Consider the following 18,327-nt stretch of genomic DNA (forward strand, 5'->3'; position numbering starts at 1 on the left):
CACCACTCTGGTGTTCTCTTTCAACTTAATAAGTCATTTCATCAAGAGCAAATATCTACCATCTTTCTCCCTGGAAGATGAACTATCCACACTGAGTGTCTAGGACAGAGAGATAATATCATTCAGAATCTTTTGGGCACCTTGATCATGGTGGCCAAGTTTGTCTTGTGTGTCAGAGAAGTGAGTGGTAGTTTTAAAAGATTCAGAAATAGTTCTGGAAATGGACCACCAAATTCAGATAATAGAGACATAAGGTACTCAGCTGAGCAGCCTTTGGAAGAAATAAACGTTTTTGGAAGCTGGACCTAAGATCCCACTCACTGATAATGATATCCCAATGGCTTTTAGCCACAATTTCTTTCCATACTTTGTGCTCCCCTTTTCCCACTTGCATGCATTGGGATACAGACCGCGATGAATAGAAGGAAGACTGCTGTTTCCTGCCGAAAGTCCACCCACAGCCATATTTGCTGCAAAAGATCTATGCTATAGATGACAAGAGAACACAAATTTCACTCCCAAGAAATATGTGCTCCCTCATCCATTTTACTGCATTGGAATAGAAACCCAACTCAGCATAGGACTAACTGCCTGAGATGCTCTCAGGAATTCATATCTACAGACTGATCTAGGATTTTCATCTTTCTTTATGGTTCAGTGATTGAGTCACTTTGGTAATGGACCCAGCCTTATTAATGTAAATAAGATACAACATTCAAAACTATCATTACTTTATAAGTAATCTCTTTACTGCCTCCTCACTGCCTCTTTTGAATCTTCTTAAAAGATGTATTTGCTTTGTGTCCTCTTCCCTATTTGTATTTTATTCGACAATGTTTTGTCTTTTGTTCTTCAATCCTCATTAGCCATTGTTCAGTCTCTTTACCCCCTCACAGGCTATAGTCTTCTTTTTAGCTCCTAGGTCTGGAAATATTTTATTTATGTAAATATTTTGGGACATATAGAGTTGCCTCTCTGGATAATATTTTAACTCAATAAAATATGCTTAGTCAGAGTCTTACAGACAGCTAGATCATATATTATCTTTAGGGGTAATGTTACCACCCTTCCATTCACTGCTTTTCTTAATGCACTGAGGGGTCAAAAAGCCATCTGTGAAATTGGAAGTCACATTTGAAAGTTTGCCCCATTAGGCCACTATTTTCATGCTCTGTTCTCCCTCTTAAAGTGCTACTAGCTCATGCATCAGTATCACTGTGGTGGGTGCTGGGAGCCTCGCTGTCAGGTCACACTGCTACCCTCCTACCAAGTCCTTAGGGGTTTCAGCTGACTGACCATAATCTGATCCACATGAGTCTATACATATTTCCCAATGCCTTTCATTAAATATGTTACTGAACCACAACTTTCACTTCTGTGCAGATAATTTTCTCTTCCTCCTTAGATGCTGACATATTTAAGGATCATGCCTTGGAAGGCTGGGTACCAGATAAATTGGATTACTCTTATGGGCTCAGCTTTCTCCAGTAAACTCAAAAGAGTGTTTGGGAGGTGGGCTTTTAGTCCTGAACCCTGTTTTCCCCTCATTATTAATTGTTGTTATGGCATGTGGTAATGGTGCTAGTGATTTTAATGTTGTTATTTATGTTGTGTGCTTAGAGCAATGTTTCTGGACTACATATCATTCCAGAGAGCACACATCAACCCCCTCCTTTCCATTGTCAGGGGAGGAGTAAAGAGCCCTCTCATTTTATGACCCTGCTGGGGAGTTACAATTTAGGGTGAGCTTACCAACCACTAGATGCCTATAAAGGGACAATTGATGTCTCTGCCCCATCCTTCACCTTCTGTGTTTGTATAGCATTGTTTGTGCATTCTGCTCAGAGAAAGGTCAGTCCTCTCTGTGGCACACATGGTACTGGAGAAGGGTTGATGCATTTAGTAGTTTATATGATGCCCAACATGGTATAAAGACCTCTGCCCAGTTACTGCTAACCACCCTCTACCAGACACCCATCTCTCATGATTCAGAACATGGAGCTAATTCTTGTGGATGTTAATTCACTATATGTATTGATGCAATTTTAGCATAAGGCACTCCTGGCTGGATTCAGAATTTATCCATTCCCCAGAACCTTCTCTCCTTGGTCACCATCTTTGCTTCCCCACACCATGCTCTCACTGATACTTACTTCACTTTGTGCTGAAAGAGCTAGTGTGGAGGTCAAGTTTTTTGTTTATTTGTTTTAAATGAATTTTGTAAGGTAAGATTTATACAGTGTGATTGGCAATTTTTCTTTTCGTCACCTGGGAGGTTTAAAGCAGGGCTCCAAAACTGGGTTGCAAAATGGTAAGAAAACATGAAAAGAAGAATCAGCAGTTATTCATCATCCCTCCTTCCCTTCCTTCTTTCCTTCCTTTCTTCCGTCTTTCCTTCATGTTCTGTGGGCCAACACTGAAGAGGGTTCAGCTCTTTCTTCTGGGGGTGGTAGGGCATGAGTGACAATTCCACAAAGGACATGCCATTGATCTGAGCCTTAAAGTATGAAAACTATTAGAAAAAGTACATTTTTGTGAAATTCAGTAGAGACTGTGACAGTGATAGAGAAGAAAATCAAATGATTTGAGGAGGAAAATAAGCATGACCTTCCAGCAGTGCTGTGCTGGAGTCGGCTCACACTAATGAACTGTGATCCAATTGTGTGCATCTCTTTCCAACTCCATGTTCAGTGACATCATGTTGGTAGCTTGAAGTCAGGTATGACAGGCATATTTACACCATGAGAATCAGCAAATGCTACAAATCAGGGATACTTTTTGTTTGTATCCCGGAGTAAACACTCACCAGCATATCACTGCCTTCACTGCCTTCAGGACTGGGCAAGGTTGTATCAAAGAAGTTGCAAAGGAAGCCCTCTGTGACTGCTGAAGTTAGAGCCAGAGGGGCGGGCTATGTTTCTTGTAGGAGGGATTAAGATTAGAGTTCATGAAGATCCCCGTTCCTTGAATATTGATTCTGTGCCCGTTACTGTGGTGGATGCTGAGAGAATACGCCATTCATGTGTCATAATCCCTACCATCCAGGGGTTATTATCTAGTGCACAGATATGTGATGCCCCTCAGTGACGGGGGCTAGACAATTGAGAACTAAGACAAGGATCCCAGAGTACATGTGTCTCCAGAGATGGGAGAAGGAAAGGTGTTATGGCAGGGAAAGACCCAGAAAAGGAGGGACTTGCATGGTCTTTAAAGGTTAGAAAGTCTTTGGATGGGTTGACACTTTGTGTGTCACATCTTGAGAACAAGGCAGAGAGAGTGGGGAAGAGCTTCTTGTGAGTACTTATTGAGCATTAAGTCTGGAGAATCAGTCTGGAGTCTAGAGATCCAGGGGCTGCAGTGTGGATTCTAGCCTATAGAAAATGGTGAACTCCCATAGGCTTCCAAATAGGGTGGGTGATAGGAAGGAGATTTGGGAGAAACTAATTTGGGAAATGCTGTATTTGGATTGAATTGGAAGAGGGTAATGGTAATGGTGGATAAGACCTTGTGTTGTTGTTGTTATGTGCCATCGAGTCAGACCTGACTCATGCGACCCCTCCTTGGGTTTCCAAGGCGGTATCACTACAGAAGTGGATTGCCCAATATTCCTTCCAAGGAGTGGCTGATGGGTTTGAACCATCAGCCTTCTGGTTAGCAGTCAAGTGCCTTAGGCACTATACTATCAGAGCTCCTAAAGACCTTGGAGGCATGGATATGCACTATTGGGACATTAATTGAAGATATGGAGAGAGTATGAAACAGCTGAAGCTGGGGTCAAGAGTGATTAGGAAGGCAGGACTTAGGTAGGTAAACTTACGCAAGCCAGAGATGGATCCAACAGTAGTTAAGTAGAATGCCTCCCTAGGCTTGGTGTCTGGAGTTGGTGGGGAGAGATTGTATGGAGGTTTTGCCCAATAACAAGGGGCACCATGTTAAACACCTTAAAGGCACGGGGAGTGGTGGTGTTGCATGTAAATGAAGACCAGTGGAGTAGAGATATTGCCAGAAGGTGTTATTTGGGAGAAGACATGTCACTTGTACTTTAATTAATAAACACATCCTCCTCTGACTCTGGGTGCTACTAATTCTACTAATTCTCCCTTTGTGAAGGAGAAGAAGGTTTGCAGTGAGAGGGCTGGGTAAAGAGAATTGGGGTGAGAGAATCTGTGATGTTTATAGATGGGAATAGGGTCACCCAAGGGAGGCCAGCAAAGGCCCACTATGCACTTTTGTCCTTGAAATGGATAGGTTTCCATGGGGATAATTTGGTGAAAGATCACCTGCCAGTCTGACTCTCCTCAGGTCATTTGGAGTGAGGGTTGTTGGCAGCATGAGGGTAGTCTTATATGGGCTAAGAGTCATAGCAGGAAGGGTTTCTAGAAGAGGAAATCAAATAAATATCATCAGTAATTATAATTATAATACTCAACAACTCACTGCCGTGAAGTTGAACCCAACTCATAGCAACCCCTCCTTGGGTTTCCGAGGTGGTATACTATGGAAGTAGATTGCCCACCCTTACTTCTGAGGAGCTAGTGTGTATTGAATGCTCACCAGGTGCCTGACACTGCCATACATACTTCACAGTATTGTCTCATTTAACTCTCACAACAACCCTGGAAGTTAGAGTTGTGTGTGTGTGTTTAAACCAATGAGGAAGTCAAGGTTCAGAGGATGACATGTCCAAGTTCTCACTGCCAGTTGAGTTAATGACAGAGCAGGAATTTAAACACAGAAATGACTGATCTGAGTCTGGATATTTAACCCACACTGTCTGTCACATTGGCTACTGTTCTAGAAAAGAACAGTTAAATATTCAGAGGCATTGCTTTTGATAGTAAACTCACTCTATCAGTTTGGAATGCCCAAGTCTCTTTGCTGGGATTTATAATGCTGCCTTATAGTTCAGCATCTCCATATGGTGGTGTAGCAAAGGCCATCACACATCCCTTTGGGGAGAGCATATTCTTCCTCGAATACCCTGGTCTCACCCTCTGATTCTCTTCTAGTGTGATGAGTTACCTGCCTTAAGAAGGACAACAGATAGGGTGAAAATATTTCACATTTTTAATTGTATGTGCTTACGTATATTATGAAAATAAGTTCATTCTAACATTGTATTATATAAGTATGCAATTGTTGTCTAACAACCACAAAAACCAATTTGCTCTCACCATCTGGGTTTTGGTATTATGGACACTGTGGCTATCAAGCAGGTGCCATGTCATGTGCCAGCTCCAGTAGCCTGGTAGTGGATACCTGGGGCACTCTGTTGAGAAGGATGAAGAGGGCAGTGATCAATTAGTAGTGTCTGTCCTTAGTGCAGGGTCAAAATGTGGTGGAATGCATGTCACTGCCCTCCTATCGCTGGCTTAGCCATAACCTATTTATCTTGCACAGGCTAGGGTGATAAAACTTGTTGAAATCATACCCTAAAACATAGTTTAAATGTATTCTGTAAAGGTTCTGATTCTGGTAAGCTAGAATTAGCAACTAGAAGCTCCGTTTTTCCTTTCTATCCCTGAAGGCAGTTTGTGACTTCAAAATACTGCTAAAAAAAAAAAGTACAATTGTGTGTAGATTGGAGCTGCTCATAGCCAGCAGCTAGTGCTTAAAATACCTGCTGACAGGTTGGATGTTTCATTTTCAAAAATTGAAAATTCTTTCCTTCTGATTTTATATATAATAGTTGAGGCATTTAATGCTGCTGAACCACATTTTCTCTCTTCCTCATTTTGTCAAGGAAGAGAGGAAGAGAAGCTGGCAAGGAGCGGAAACTTGTATGGAGTAATTTTAGCGGCTGTCAGGGAGGATCATCCTGGAACTGGCCAAATTACCCTTAGCTAACAGCCTTGAGATGGAGCTCTGGTGGCACTGTAGTTAAGGCATTGGGTTGCTAACCAAGAGGTCAGTGGTTCAAACCTACCAGCTGCTCTGTGGAACAAAGATAAGGCAGTCTGCATCCACAAAGATTTAAAGGCTTGGAAACCCTGTAGGGCTTGCTATAAGTTGGGCTCAAGGTCACTAGCAGCCAGAATGGGGAAGTCAGAATCGACTCAATGACAGTAGTTTGGGTTTGGTTTTAGAACAGGCTTGAGGGCAGTGGCTCTCAAACTTGAGCCCTCATCAAAATCATCTGGAGGCATGTTAATGCCCAGGCTTCAGAGCCTCTGATGTAGTAGGTTTAGGTGGGGCATAAGAAGCCCTGGTGGCACAGTGGTTAAAGAACTTGGCTGCTAACACAAAGGTCAGTGGTGTGAACCTGCCAGCCACTCTACAGGAAAAGATGTGGCAGTCTGCTCCAGTAGCCTTGGAAGCCTTATGGGGTAGTTCTACTCTATCCTACAGGGTTGCTATGAGTCAAAATCGTCTAGAAGGCACCAGCTATGTGGGACATAAGAATTTATATTTCTAATAAGTTCCTAGGTGATGCTGATACTGGGGGAATAAAGGAGTCCACACTTTGAAAACCACTACTAAGAGTCACTGGCCTGAAACTAAGACCAAGGAATTATTTGACTGTAGATGAGGATCCAGGGTCAAAGATGTGTGTTGATCAAAGTCCAGTAAGACCAAAATTAGGCTGGCTGCAATTACTGTCAGTAAAGGATCTGTGCAAGATCCCTGGGTGGTAACAATAGTTTGTGCTTAGCTGCTAACCTAGCTACTGCTTTCTATATGCCTAGTAATCTGCTTCCATTAATATTACAGCCAAGAAAAACCTATGAGGCAGTTCTACTCTGTAACATATGGGGTCACTATGAGTCAGAATTGACTCTGTGACAGCTGACAACAGCAAAGGACCTGTGAAGAAAGAACCCACCACTGCACACCCATTTATATGCTACTGTTTGATTTGTTGAAAGTATTTTTAGATATTATGAATTTTCATTATAAAATGAAGAATTCATGGCCACGATTTGGAGCACATAGAGAGTTCATATCACGGCCAGTCAAAGCAAGCTCTGGTCCTAATTACAGGAAAAATGTCAGAAAAGCAACAATACATAGTTTCTTGAGGATCGTTTATGAACCTGAGGTCAGAGATCACAGGTGACAGCAATGTCTTAGGCTGTAAGCATACAAGGGCTTGATTTTCTTGTTTGACTCCCATCTCCCAGCTGTGGGGCTGCTAAAGGGTTGGTCCTTAGTCTCCAGCATTGTAGGCTTACCTGGGGGCATCTACCATGCCTGGCAAGGACACTTCCCCACCATTCCCAGCAAAAAACTCAGGTGCATCTTAGATCAGCCTCCTTCAAGTCTCACAAGGTTGCAGAAAACTACTTTTCCTCCCTTTTCTCATCCAAGAGTCTCTCCCCTTCCCCATCACAGGCCAAAGGTTTGCCAGGGTCTGTGTTAAATTCCTTGTTTTCTAATCACTCCCTTCCTTGTGTCAAATAATGCATAGTTTACAAAGCATTTTCTCTCATACTCCTCTCAACATCCAGCTAGGAAGGCAAGACAGTTGTATCATTTCTTTTCATTGTATAGAGATGAGAAAGTGGAGGGCTGGAGATGTTAAGCGTCCTGCCCAGGTAGATTGGCTCACAGGTGGTGGGGCCAGTCTAGAATGGGAGCTCCTTAGTCTACCATCAGAGTGTTCCTCCCAACTGCACTCAGTGTCCACGTAATTGCAACATCAAACACAGCCTCCGTGGGAGGGTTAGGTATGAGGCAACTTCCTGTACAGTTGGTGCTTTGAAAATCTCTGGGCTTGCAGAATATGAATTCATTTCTTTGCCAGGTAGGAAAAGAGATATTTTTACAGAAACATTTCTCTAGAAGCCACTGCTTTCTAGCAACTGCAGAGCAGATTTCCAAGAGCAGTGACACCCCACCATAGTAACTGAAGACACAGCCCACTTTGCTCTACTCAAGGAGAGCAAGTTATATATATATATATATATATATATAATGATGCCAGATATATATGCAACAAAACATTGAGCATTTCCAACAAAGATGAACCCTTTTTCACATACACTACTGTGTTGTCAGTGGTGGCAAACATTGATCTATGGGTAGATAAATGTTGAACAGACTGAATGATCAAATATGTCTGTGCAGGGGGGATTGTGCCTGCACAATGCATAGAGTTGGCAGACAATGTTTCTACAAGTGTATTTGTATATTCAGTGAGATTTTCCAGGTATATAGTAGAGCTGACAAGGGGTGGTTGGCCATAGGCAGTAACTCAGAGGGAGCAAGTAGTTGGACCTGTGGGCTCAGGACCATGGTCGCAGGGGACATCAAGCTCAATTAGCATAACATACTACACAAAAATATTGTTCCACATCCTACTTTGTCAAATAGCAACTGGGATCTTAAAAGCTTGCAAGTGGCCATCTAGGTGCAATGATGGTCTCTCCTGGTCCAGAGCAAAGAAGAATGAAGAAAATCAAAGATGCATGGAAACAATTAATCCAAGGGACTGGTACACTATGCAATCCTTAGCCTATATGACTATTAGACCAGAAGAACTAGACGGTGCCCAGCTACCACTGTCAACCACTCAGAAGGGGATATATGTAGGAAATCCTGGACAGAATGGCAGAACAATGTGGAACAATACTCAAAATCATAAAAAAAGGGGAGTAGGGACACCAGGTTTGCTGGTCTGATAGAGCCTGTTGGAACCCCTGAAACTATGGCCCATAGCTGCCATTCAGATCTGGAATTGAACCCATATTTGTGGCTTCCAGGTAAACAAAAGATAGGTGTATGAGGTGAACATTACATTAGGTAGGTACACTCCTTGGAGAGATCAGTCATGGGAGAGTAAAAGGGCTGCTTATGCACAGGGAGACATCTCAAGGGGCATGGAGGGATGGACACAGGGAAGAGGTTACTATGGGGAGGAAGTGGGAGGAGAGCTGTTGCGTTGTGGGAAATTGTGGTCAATGTCATGAGACAAAGTATATATGAGTTGCTTTATGGAAAATGAATTTGCTCTGTAAACTTTCACCCAAATCACAATAAAATTTTTTTTAAAAAATTGGTCATTTCACATTCTTCACATGTACAATTCCGTGACATAAATTATATCATCATGTTGTCCAGCTATTGCCCTTAACTGCTCCCAAATTTTTTTGTCATCTTTAACAGAAGCTCAGAGTCCCCCAAACATTGCCTTCCTTTTTTTTTTAATTCCTAAGTTTTTAAAACTATATGATGAGAACTCTATAGAGCATGGAATTTGAAGTTAAAATATTAGAGTCAGTGCACTTAAAGATCAATCAGAAACAAAAATTAAACAATGAAATAACATTTGCTAATTAGACACATCATTTGATCCACACCATTATATGTAGATAGTTTTTAGAGACATGCCTTCCTTGTTTCTTCCTTCTTTTCTTTTTCCCTTCCACTTACATGTATAAAGCCCACACTATGGGTCAGGCCCCAAGGGCCAGCCTGGATTCGAGCACTGTTTTCAAAAGTACTCAATGGTAAAAATAACCATGAGATACCATCTCATCCCAGCCTTAATAGCAAAATTCAACAAGACAAAAAATAACAAATTCTGCTGAGGGTGTGGTGAGGTTGGGACTCTCATACCCTGCTGGTGGGACTGAATGTAAAATGATATAATACTGTGGAAATTGGTATGGCGATTCCTTGAAAATTTGGAAATAGAAATACCATTTGATCCATAAATCCTGTTACTAGGTATATATCCTAAAGAAGTGAAAGGCAAGACATAAATAGATAAATACACACCCATGTTCATCACAGCACTATTTGCAATAGCAAAGAGATGGAAACAACCTAAGTGCCCCTCAACCAAGGAATGGATAAACAAACTGTGGTGCATACGCACAATGGGATACTATGCAACTGTAAAGAATAATGTAGAACCTGCAAAACACCACTTAATGTGGATGAACTTGGAGGACATTATGCTGAGAGAAATAAGTCAATCACAGAAGGACAAATAATCTATTAGTGCACTATTATAAAAAGTCAAGGAAAGGTTTATACATAGAAGGAAACTTACTTTGTTGGTGGGAGGGAAGGGCATGCTAAATTATTAGGTAAGTAGGTAAGTTGTGTTGGGTGTGGGGGAAATAGATATAGATATAGGAGCTCTGGTAGCATACTGCCTAAGGCACTTGACTGCTAACCAGAAGGCTGACGGTTCAAACCCACCAGCCACTCCTCGGAAGGAAGGTTGGGCATTCCTACCTCGTAGTGATACTGCCTCGGAAACCCTAGGAGGGGTCGCTATGAGTCGGGGCTGACTCAATGGCAAATAACAATAACAACAACATATTGATATAGATATAGATATTTACCAAAGATTATTAGTGATTACCAGGAGTGGGAGGGAGGGAGAAAGGGTAAGCTTTTGTCTGCGGGGCATTGATTTTATGCTAAGGGTGGTGGGATGTTTTGGAAAAGGATAGCAATAATAGTGTCACAACATGAAAAATGTCATCAATGTCCCTGAGCTGTAAATGTGGAAGTTGTTAAGTTGGTGAATGTCTTATGTATGTTTTCACCACAATGAAAGTAAACAAACAAACAAAATTAGAAAAAAGTATTCAATGGTTTAGAGATACATTTTAGGGTGGTAGTGGTTGTTATCTGCTATCAAGGCAGCCCCCAACTCATGGTGACTCCATGCACAGTGGGATTAGTCCTTGACTCATAAGGTTTGCACTGACTGATTTTTGGAAGTAGATCACCAGTCCTTTCTTCCTAGTCTGTCTTAGTCTGAAAGCTCCACTGGGACCTGTTTAACATCATAGCAACACACAGGCCTCGGCTGACAGATGGGTGGTGGTTGCACATGAGTTGCATTGGCTGGGAATCAAGCACAGGTCTCCACATGGCAGGATGAACTTTCCCGCATGAACCACCACTGCTTCAAATTCCAGGGTGCTGCAGGCTTTTGGCATTTCACCAATCAGTCTGAAATATGCTTGGGTGGTTTACACCTGTGGTTCTCAAGCTTGGCTGCACATCAGAATCACTTGGGCAGCCAGATCCAGCTTCATAGGCATGCACCTGTGCAGTTGCATAGAGCCCTGTGCTCAGAAGGACCCCATGCTTAGTTTAATGTTTTGCTGTCACAATCTAAAATTCGAAATAATTTTCAAACAAGAAGTCTCCAGTTTTGCAGCCAGCTTTTAAATATCCCAGTACCAAGACTGCACCCAGACAAATTAGTCAGACTCTCTGGAGTGGGACCCAGGTCTCTGTACTTTGTAAAGCTCTGCAAATGATACTGGTGAGCAGCCAAGTTTGAGAATCACTGGCATAGAACAGAAGTTCTCAATGGGGTATGTGTGTGTGTGCTGTGTAGGTCATCAGATTCTCCTGGAGCAGTTCTGCAAATCTGCACACTTTATGTGGTGGTGGTGTTATAAGGCAGTGTTGTGTCAGCTTTGACTCATGGTGACTCCATGTGACAGAGCAGAACTGCCCTGTGACGTTTTCTAGGCTGTAATCTTTATGGGAGCAGATTGCTAGGGTTTTCTCTCACAGAACTGCTGAATGGGTTCAAACCACCATTCTTTCAGTTATCAACCATGTATAGAGTTTGAAAAATATTCTGGTTCCTAAATAATCTGATGCCAACCCCACTTTCAAGGGGATACCTCCGATAAATATGACATCTGTCTATGAAACAGCCCCACTTCTTTTGCTCTTACCTGGATGATGAGTTGCTGTGACAGCAACAGCCTATGAGCTGTTCAAACCTGTACAGTTAGCACACAATGGTCCCGGATTGTGACTTCCTCTGAATGCACTTTATGCCCTATGATACTGAGGCACACCTATCCAGAGGCAGTATGATAGGAAAAAAAAGATGGGCATGGATAAGAACCTTGGCTCTGATTCATAGCTGTGTGGGTTGGGGCATATTTCCTGTGTGCCTCAGAGAATTTTCCTTTTTACTAACATGGGGATAATAATACCCATCTCACAGGGGTGTCATGAGTATTAAATGAGATAAGGAATGTAGCATGCCTAGCACAGTGACTGGCACATAGAAGCGTGATCAGTAAATTTCTCTGTACTCTCTTCTCCACAAAGAAATATTAGCAAATTTTTCCACTTCATTGTGTCTTTTTATTAGAAGAAAATAGAACTCATTATTATAGCAGCAAAGAAGAAATCCTAAGCAATATTTTTCAATCAATATACTTAAGATATATGCAATTTGCATTCATCAGCTCATAGTTCCTGAAGCTTACTGAGTCAAGGTGTCAGAGGGGTGGATTCTAATCTATCTATCTGTAAACAGTTACCAGTAAGTCAGTTCCAACTCATGGTGACCCCATGTGTGTCAGAGTATAATTTGACTCTATAGGGTTTTCTGTGGCTGATTTTTCAGAAGTGGATCACTAGGCCTTTCTTCCAAGGTGCCTCTGAGTTGACTGCAACCTTTTGTTTGCAGTTCAGCATGTTAACCATTTGTAACCCTCCCCAAGAAAACACCTGTTGCCATTCAGTTGATTCCAGCCCATGACAACCACACATATGTAGAGTAGGACTGTGCTGCATGGAGTTTTCAAGGCTATGACCTTTTGGAAGCCAATCACTAGGACTGTCTTCCAAAGTGCCTCTGGGTGGGTTCAAACCACAAACCTTTTGGTTAGTAGTCAAGCACATCATGATTTGAGCCACTAGAGACTTTCTCTCTTTCTTTCTCTCCACATACATTTATAACTTAAAGAAAAATACCAGGAAACTGGGACCTGGCATATATATGTTTTAGATTTTTACTTATATGACTATAAAAATAATGTTTACTTATTGTAACAATTTAAACATCATATAATTTACTCGTCTCCACTTCCCTCCTCCCATTCTCACTTTTTCAGTATAACCATTTAAAAAACGTAATTTGAGTTTTAAAATAATTTTATGTGAATTTTTCCGTAATTTGTTAATACACACATACTCATACCATGTATCACATTCTTTAATTTGCTCTTCCCTTCCTCACTCAGCAATAGAATATGGACATCTTTTGAAGTTGATGTATATTACTCATCTATTTGTTGTCAATAGCTCCATGGCATTTCACAGGATAGAAGTGTTGTTTTCCAACCACTCTCCTCGTTGTGGTCATAGAGTTTGGCTATAGTAGACGCTGCTGCAGTATTCTTTTCCAGACAGATTTAAATACTGGTTTCTGCTTCCCCTGGGTTCAGTTCCTGGCCTATACACATCAAGCTCAGCCAACACGTGTCTTTCAGTGAAGGCTAACATGTTCCTTCCAGACTAGGAAAAAAGGCCTGGCAATCCACTTCTGAAAATCAGCCATTGAAAACTATATGGATCATAACAGCTGGATCCACAGTCATTTTGTTCCATGGTGTATGAGATCGCCACGTGTCAGAGGTCAAGTGAGTCAGTGGCAGCTAACAACACCATCTTCTACTTCTTGTGGATAAAGATGGGGATAAAGAGACTCCAGCAGTTTATAACCCAAGAGTGGGTGAGGCACAAATCAAACAAATAATAATACATTTGGCACACCAACTTTTATTGGCATGCCTACCATGTACCAGGCACCACGTTGGGTGGGAAAGCTAAGGACCTAGAGACTTGGTCTCTGATCTCAAGCAGCTCACCCAACCAGCATATGATGAAATACCAAGACCAATATTACAAATGATATCTTAGTATCATAGGTGCACGTTGAAATCTTCCTAACAGTGCCAAGCTCCACTCAAGCCCAGGTTCTATCAAGTTCTTACTAATTCTGGAGCAGTTTTACATTAAAAAAATGCCCTTACATGCAGCTTCCCTCCAATTTTTTTTTTTCTTTGTAGCAGAAAACAAGCCATTCTCCACTAAATCAGAAAGGAAGTGTTAACTTGCCTTTCTAACATGGCTAGTAATTTCCCCGATTTCTCACTGTTTGTGCCATCCTTTTTTTCTCCAGAAGCTGAAAGTGAAAAAGAAAGTTTTCCCAGTAGAAAATGATGTTTCTCCTGTCAGGCCTTTGACACAACATTTCAGTATTGCACTTACAAGTAGATGCTTAACTGCTTCACAGGAAAGAGCTGAAAGTTACGCAACCAAGTTAAATCATAAGCTAACGTTTGAAAGCACATTAAACAGAATTCAACAGATTGTTGTGTTGTTTTTTTTTTTTTTAAGTAGCTATAAAATAGTGTCACCAGAATTGCTTTTTACTCTTGGTGATTTTACTGCAAAAGTGTTTAAATGCTGTGACACCCATGGAAGTGTGCAGCTCGCTCCAGCTTAAGAAACAATTTGCTGTTAGCTGATAGGAGCACAGTTAGCTAACAACTTCCAGTTGCAGTACCTTCAGTATGGGCTCAACTTTCCAGCCAAAACCCAGCCCTTCCTAGCAGACCCATGACTAAGCATGACAGGGACACTAAAGCCTGGCCATTTCTGGAACAGGCCATCTTTTTCCTAGAGCTCTGGGTAAACAATGCATGTTAATCTGCATCATGACTTGGGGCTCTCCCTGACCAATCCTGCTTCCTCCTTTCTTTTCTTAATGTTAGACCTGCATCTTAGTCTGTGGTTCTCACTGTCAAATCCTGTTCCTCCCCTCTTTATTGTTTACAGATAAACTTTTTACCCTCCTAACTTCTTCTCATGGTCTGTTTTCTGGAGGACTAATTAGGCACAAATGCTTTCAAGACAAAGTAGAAAAGCAAACAGTATTCATTTGATTTGGAGTCCCTGATTGGTGCAGATGGTTCCACATTTGGCTACTAACTGAAACATTGGTGGTTCAAATCCACCCAGAAATGCCTCAGAAGAAAGGCCTGGCTATCTGTTTCTGAAAGGTCACAGCCACTGAAAACCCTACAGAGCACAATTCTCCTCTGACACATGTGAGGTCACCATGAGTCAGAATTGACTCAATGGCAGCTAGTTAGTTGATATGTATGATTTAGAAAACTAAAATACTTGAACGTACCCCCTACACCCTTGATGTTCTTGTACCAGTCCGCTAAAAATGAGTTATGAGTCTTCCAAAGTGAAACCAATTGCTTCATTTCAATTATTCAGCTGTGAAACAAATGGAAAACTAACCTGTAGAAAATAAATTTATATTCTGAAATTCCACTCTGGTTACCTGAACTATTTCTAAGGACCAAGGTAAGGAACTTATTTTAGTATTCCTTTTGTGTTTGATATGAACTGATTAGAGTCAAGACATCATAGTTACAACAAGAAAACACTATTTCAATTTCTGCCACTTTAATCACAATTTCACTTTGAGAACTATTCTTCTTGATATGATTCCTCTCCTTGTGGTTTCAGACTGAAAAGGAAGAGGGTAATAATTGCATTCTTGCTGTTGCAGGAGAGTTTGGAGAGGTGTACAAGGGGCGTTTAAAACTGCCAGGCAAGAGGGAAATCCACGTGGCCATCAAGACCCTGAAGGCTGGTTACTCAGAGAAGCAGCGTCGGGACTTTCTCAGCGAAGCCAGCATCATGGGCCAGTTTGACCATCCCAACATCATCCGCCTGGAAGGAGTAGTCACCAAGAGTCGGCCAGTCATGATCATCACGGAGTTTATGGAGAATGGTGCCTTGGATTCTTTCCTCAGGGTAAGAGTGACTCAGAGGCATTGATGATGTTGCTCTGTTGGACATTAGTGAAAAATGGCTCTTGAGAAGGATCCTCGTGAGATTTCTTTTAGGAATCTTTCTTTTAGAAATCACTTGATAAAATGTGGAGAGGGCGTTGGAGATATTAACAATATTAACAAACATTGTTGCTAAAAGGAGAGAACAAAGCAGAGCACGTGGACTCTCTTGTAGGAGAATGGCCTGCAGCAGAACACCAGTGAATGTCTGTTGGACAAACACGAATGAGTACTCCTTAGCTGCAGTCTAATCAGCACCGACTCCCGGTGACCCCATGTATAGCAGAATGAAACACTGCCCAGGACTGGACCATGCTCATGATCATGGTATATTCAAGTCCATTGTTATGGCCACTGTATATTTTGAGTGCCTTCCAATCTATGACCTCATCTTCCAACAGTGTATCAGACATATTCTGTTGTGATCCATAGGTTTTTACTGGATTTTTTTTTTAAGGCTGCACCAATGAGAGGATTTTTATTAGGGCGGTTAGCCACACATTCCATTTCCTTCTCCTATTACTGATTCTCCTTCTTTTGTTGCTCCTGGAGAATAGAGACAAGTTTTGTGCCTTGGATGGCTGCTTGCTAGCTTTTAAGACCCCAAGCAATATTGCAGCAAACTAGAGGTAGAACAAAACACAAAACATGTTATTAGGTTAAATAGCTGGGCTGCCCCATGAAACCCTGACCCTAAACCTTCAAACCCGGGAATCAAATCCCATGAGGGGTTTGGTTGTACCTAAGCAGTCTCAGCTCTGGAGCTCTGGTAGCGTAGTGGCTAAGGCACTTGACTACTAACCAGAAGGCTGGAGGTTCAAACTCACCAGCCACTCCTCGGAAGGAAGATGGGGCAATCTACTTCCGTAGTGATACAGCCTCGGAAACCCAAGGAGGAGTCGCTATGAGTCAGGTCTGACTCGATGGCACATAACAACGTAACAACAACAACAAAGCAGTCTCAGCAGCTATTCTTTGTTGTTGCTGTAAATATATCCATCCCACAACTTTTGCCAGTTCAACCTTTACTGAATAATAAGTTTAAGGTGTACAGTTTATTGACAATACTTATAATAATTGGCTGTGTAACGCTACCCTTAATCAATGTGATTTTAAATTAATATACTATTAAGTAAACTTCAGGCCTAAGTTGAATTTTACCAGTTTTTCTAATACCTTTTTTTTTTTTTTTAAATGCACCTCTCTATGTCTTCTTCTTCCTCTCTGCCACCATGTTGATCACTTACATTTGGTACCTTGCCCTTCTCTTCACCCAAATCAATACTTATCTCTACCTATCTAACAGTGTTCCCTACTCTCCTCTCCCACCTCTGGTAACCAACAAAGAAATTTCCTTTCATATGTAAACCTTTCCTTGACTTTTTATAATAATGGACTAATACTATATTTGTTCTTCCCTGATTGACTTATTTCACTCAGCATAATGTCCTCCAAGTTCATCCATGTTATGCAGTGTTTTGCAGATTCTACATTATTCTTCGGGTTGCATAGTGTTCCATTGTGCGTATGTACCATAGTTTGGTTATCCATTCCTCAGTTGATGGACACCTAGGTTGTTTCCATCTTTTGGCTGTTGTAAATAGTGCTGCGATGAACATGGGTGTGCATATGTCTGTTCTTATCATGGGTCTCACTTCTTTAGGATATATACCTAGCAATGGAATGGCTGGGCCAAATGGTATTTCTAATTCCAACTTTTTAAGAATTGCCTTACTGCTTTCCACAATGGTTGTGTAATTTTACAGTCCCACCAGCAGTGCATGAGAGTCCCAATCTCTCTGCATCCTTGCCAGCATTTGTTATTTTCTGTCTTGTCTACTAATATACTTTTTATATTCCAGGATCCTAGCCAGGCACCACATTCTATTTACTGATTATTTCTCTGTAGACTCCTCAAATCTGATAGTCCCTCAGTCTCCTTGCTTTTCATGACCTTGACATTTGAGTTTATCTAATGTTTTCTTGGTATGAGCATAAGATTTAGCTTTTTTTGCGGGAGCGGGGAGGGCAAGCATACCACAGAAATGTTGTGTGCTCAGTGTATCATTTCAAGGGATTCATAGTATCCATAGGTCTGACTATGATGATATCATCATATGTTGGTGTTGATGTATAGGCCATGACAAATAAATTGCCCATTTTAAAAAACATAAACTAAACAATCATGGCTTTGAGAAAAAGAAAATATATCCAACTGTCTATCAACCTGTAATAGTGCCTTTAAAAAAAGGATTCATTTATTTTCACTTTATTTTTAATTTTTTATAATTTATGTACATATAGTAGAATGCAATGATTTTAAATGTGCAGTTTGATCTGTTTTTACAAATGTGTATACCTGTAATGAGGATTCTGATTCCATTTTTTGATGTTTAACTGCTGACAGCTTTTACATCTCACCCCTGCCTTTTCCCCTTGTGGCCCAAATCTAGGCCACTGCCAAGAAAGGCTAGGTGCCTGCTGCTTTGGTACCAGCAGAAGATTCAAGCCAAACATGGCCCTGAGGATCTCTTACCTCAGTCTTACCACCTGACCACAGTAAAAACTAAGGCCAGTCTCCTTTTGTGGCTCTCTTAAGGCACTTTGGACTTGCTTGGGAGGCCTGCCTTCTCTCCTAGACTCACTCACTGCCGTCGAGTCAGTTCGGACTCATAGCAACCCCTCCCCTTGGGTTTCCAAGGCAGTATCTCCATGGGAGTAGATTGCCCAG

At 41.5% G+C, this 18,327-nt stretch overlaps 1 protein-coding gene across 1 annotated transcript in view; it reads left to right on the forward strand.

Moving 5' to 3' along the window:
- Positions 1-18,327, forward strand: part of EPHB1 (EPH receptor B1) — a 475,286-nt gene that overhangs the window by 368,299 nt on the left and 88,660 nt on the right. Inside the window, exon 11 of the mRNA XM_042780351.1 lies at positions 15,311-15,558. Coding sequence (XP_042636285.1) covers positions 15,311-15,558 — 248 coding nt within the window. The remainder of the gene's footprint in view (positions 1-15,310; positions 15,559-18,327) is intronic.

Source organism: Orycteropus afer, unplaced genomic scaffold (assembly GCF_000298275.1).
Source record: "Orycteropus afer afer isolate SDZICR_OR568_19922 unplaced genomic scaffold, OryAfe1.0 scaffold00003, whole genome shotgun sequence".
Lineage (NCBI taxonomy): Eukaryota > Metazoa > Chordata > Mammalia > Tubulidentata > Orycteropodidae > Orycteropus > Orycteropus afer.